This window comes from Cyphomyrmex costatus, unplaced genomic scaffold (assembly GCF_001594065.2).
Source record: "Cyphomyrmex costatus isolate MS0001 unplaced genomic scaffold, Ccosl1.0 scaffold36, whole genome shotgun sequence".
NCBI lineage: Eukaryota > Metazoa > Arthropoda > Insecta > Hymenoptera > Formicidae > Cyphomyrmex > Cyphomyrmex costatus.
The window spans coordinates 2,077,826-2,081,769 of NW_017277774.1; the positions used below are offsets into that span (position 1 = coordinate 2,077,826).

Genomic DNA, 3,944 nt, shown 5'->3' on the forward strand with positions numbered 1-3,944 from the left:
AAAACGGTTGCGGTTGTCACAACCAAAAATCGTCTATCAATACTTATTTTTTTTATTCCATCTTTATGTTATCGTAATCAAATGTATTGATAAGCGAAAATTATCATTCTCAGTTGTGTCAATCATAACATTTTTCTGTAATGAATTATTAGGTTATTTCATTTTCAAAAACTGCACGTTTAATAAAAACAATAGATATTGACAATTATAAAGGACATTACAGTTCTCATCAAAAACTGTGATCACGCATAGATGTATTTTAATGTAACTGCTACCGTTTTTTAAAATAAATGTTTGACAAGAAATTTATATTGTTTTTAAGAATCTGCTTGTTTTGTTAAATTTCTGATTTTACCGTGTAACTGGAGCGGTAAGTGTTGCATGTTACTAGACGCGCACTTCAAACAAAAACGTCTCGTGTAAAATATGCTGCATCCTAGGCATACAGCATGTTTGCACACGCTGCAATCGGCGCCCAAGACCAAAACTTCGCCTCTGTTTGGCAAACTGAATGGATCTTTCATAATATAACACTCTTCCGAATAAACAAATTGTCGAGCAAATGGTGGCTTCGTGCCTTTGTAATCGTAGCGTTCCTTTAAAAGACAAAAAGAACATGCAAAAGTGTCGCCCGCGTTCATCGCTGTCTGTCGACTCTTAGAAGCATTCTGTTACATCTGCTCGCTGATATCAAGTTCGTCTGTTGTTTCAGCGAGATCTTCCTTCCTGTAAAGCAACAAGGAGCAAAATCTACTTAATATGTTATCGATTTTGGGCATAAATTTATTTTATATGTATAATTATTACAATTTTACATGTCATGCATATATATATATATATTTTTTTTTTTTACAAGCCTACGATATTTAGAAATTCTAATGTTATTTTGTATCTTTGGCAAAAATAATTTCTTTTTGTGATTCTTGAGGCCACCATGCAGGTTTTACTACCCTTACATTTATACCAGATACATTAAGCTGTCGGGCATTAAGAGATTCATTTATACGCATCAAACCTAATCCGTACTTAGCAACACATCCTCGGAACTTCCCTACCGCATTGCCAGATTCGTTGAGAATTTTCTCATCATATGCAAACGGTTTATCTATAACGTTATCAAACAACAGAGGCATCAGCCGTTTCCTGACTACACCCGTGTGATATGTACGCGCGGTTAATTCCTGGCCAACATAGCAGCCTTTATGAAAACTAACGCCGTGTAAATAATCACAATTGATCTCCAAAGGTAATGCTTTTCCAGGTGGTAGATCATGCATGCCCTCCCCTATGCCCAGTTTATATCGAAACGCCCGATAATCTCCTAGATTCTCTGACGAAGGTATATCAGCATCTAGATATTTAATTATCTCGTCTCTGCCAATTTGTGACTCGGCTAAAATTCTGAGGCCTAGCTCAGGCAATCTGGGATCTTCGTATATCATAACGTTGTCGACAAATTTGCTGGTTTTACTGTTTAACGTGCCACATGGAAATATCATTCCTTCCAGCTTTCCTGTCTCATTTGCTGCAGCTTCATTATTGAAATGTTTGATAGAACTGAACATCGACCAAACATTGATTTTGTTCCCTACATATTCTATATTTATCTTTCGTCTCACGCGATACATCTTTAGATGCCTCTGTAAAGTGTCGACAATCTGCGAATCGCATTCTACATAATACAAGTTGCTTTCTTCACTCTTGTATACAATAGCATCGCACATCACTCTGCCTCGTATATTCAGGAACAAAGTGTAGATGCTAGGTGCTCCTTCGTCGAGATGCTTCATATCGTTCGTAATCAATCCCTGGAGGAAAATGGAGGCTTCGTTACCGCTTACGCGCAATATGCTCCTGTCAATCAAGCGTTCTAAAGTATTGCCATCGACTTGGGTTGAACCGTGTCTAACCGTATACCGCTGGTAGCTACTGATCCTTTTATTTCGCTTGCACATGTGAAGAACGAAGCGACTAACGCGATCAATCATCATAGCGGACGTCATGTAGATTCGAACTTTTATTTCTACGAAAAATAAACACGCAAGTACACTAACCTAGAACCGTTGTTGTGGACGGTTCTGCCTAACCTCAGAATATCTCAAGTACCTAAAGTCCTTCCAAGCTTCCAACAAGCGACACACATATGACACGGTGTGACACAGTGTATCAGTACGTCTTTATTGTTCGCTAATGTTAAAGGATGAGATGATCACTGTGTCGCACCGTGCCGCTTGTTGGAAGGCACATTTTTAATTATTTCTATACGCGTCATAGCGCAATATTGTATACGAGATATATTATCTTACATTTCTCTGTGGTGATTCAATTACGAATTGTTTCAATTAGTTTCCAATTGATCCCAATTATATGATTTGGTATTTAAAGATGCTTGAAAGCAGCCCAATCGTCCGCATCCCGAAATCAGATGATCATCAGATGATCAGTTCCAGCTGCACTTTCTGCACTCAAAAAATTGAAACGTTGAAAAGAAATAAAGAGAAGTAATAAAACAATCTAACAAGATATACCGTGAATCGCGTGATAATATTCTGGTACAAAAAAAATTAATTTATTCGACAGTAAAAACGGTCGGTAATATCAGCATTTTATTTATTCCCACAAGATCACTTTGTGGGTACGAAAAAATTTTCATAGATTGTTTTTATTATTACACGTCTGAGTATCTGTGTCAAATTTATGCACAATTGTAACTGTTTAGATTTAAAAAGTTTTTTAAATTTTTTGTTTATTGTAATTCTGTGTATTGTAATAATTGCAAAGTTGATGAGAAATTAAATAGCGTTAAAAATTAAATTAAATTTTATACATATCTATATATTTACTGATGAAATAATAATAAATACTTGTGAAAAAGTTTATTTGGAATTTAAAAATTATATATAAAATTACAGTAAAATATGGACATTTTCCTATATAAATCATTATAGGTATATAAATTAAATTATCTAGTTTTGTTTTATGCAGTGGGTTTAAATTCATGATCGATTATAATAAATAATTTTCAATGTGTAAAATAAATTATATCGTTGTTATGAATAATAAAAAATAACAAAAAGAAAAAAATTAAATATTTAAAGAAAAGGAGATTGAAATTGACGAGGGTGATATGGAAGGTCATTGTTGTACAGGTCAATCTGAGACGCTTCATCGGGATTCAATAATGTTTCTGTGATGCATTTCATTTTATTTACTTTCTTCGTTTCTTAACAAAACGATGGTGATCACAATTAGATATAGATATCAGTTGCTCGACCTTAACAAAGCGATCGGAACTGTCTTTTTTTGCATTTTTCGTCGCTAATATTAATCTTATAATTCATTCTCTGCTCATTATTTATATAATTGTTCCATATTAAATGACATAGGTGACATAACATTTCGCAAAGTGATATATACAAAATTACTGGTAGAAAATTGTTTGCAAATTTTTTCTAAAAGTAGCAAATAACTGGTAGTGATTATGGGTGCGTTCAGCAGATTCATTATTGAGTTGCTGAATGCAACCATTAAAACAATTTCGTTGAAAGTTCAAACGTGATTTTTAGATCGAGACTTACTTCCTAACTAAAGTTTAATATGTCAATTTAAATTATTCTTTATTTAACGTACACATTTCTGTCAATTATGACAAAAACGAATTGGTCCTTATAAAATCGAATTTTTACAGTGATAATTAAATAAATGTATTTAACATAAAGGAATTAAAATTGTAATTATACAAAGCATGATAGCTAAAAAGGAATTATTAATTCACAATATGTGCAAAGATTAACATCATAATCTTTGTATTATATATAAATAATTGTAATTATTCAAGTAATTAGTCAATAAAAGTAATCAGACTGATATATCAGAATAAATCAATCAATGCTAAAAGAACATCTCTAAAAAAAATTTTTTTAATTTGACATATATAAGCTGTT

General features: G+C 32.9%; 1 protein-coding gene across 2 annotated transcripts; it reads right to left on the reverse strand.

The window, feature by feature from the left end:
* Positions 1 to 861: 861 nt before the first annotated feature.
* LOC108776499 (putative transferase CAF17 homolog, mitochondrial) lies at positions 862 to 2,446 on the reverse strand. 2 transcript variants are annotated; one of them, XM_018543125.1, is made up of 3 exons: positions 2,307 to 2,445; positions 1,911 to 2,023; positions 862 to 1,808 (listed from the first exon to the last, which is right to left on the reverse strand). In XM_018543125.1, the coding sequence occupies exons 2-3, from the start codon at positions 2,001 to 2,003 to the stop codon at positions 882 to 884; spliced, it is 1,020 nt and encodes a 339-aa protein (XP_018398627.1). In that variant the 5' UTR covers positions 2,004 to 2,023; positions 2,307 to 2,445; the 3' UTR covers positions 862 to 881. The 2 variants fall into 2 exon arrangements, with proteins under 2 accessions (XP_018398627.1, XP_018398626.1); XM_018543124.1 differs by having other exon boundaries at positions 862 to 2,023; positions 2,307 to 2,446.
* Between the last annotated feature and the right edge of the window lie 1,498 nt (positions 2,447 to 3,944).

What these genes read in the sequence shown, in the direction of transcription:
- LOC108776499 (XM_018543124.1), bottom strand. Translation starts at nt 2,003, where the DNA reads ATGACGTCCGCTATGATGATTGATCGCGTTAGTCGCTTCGTTCTTCAC.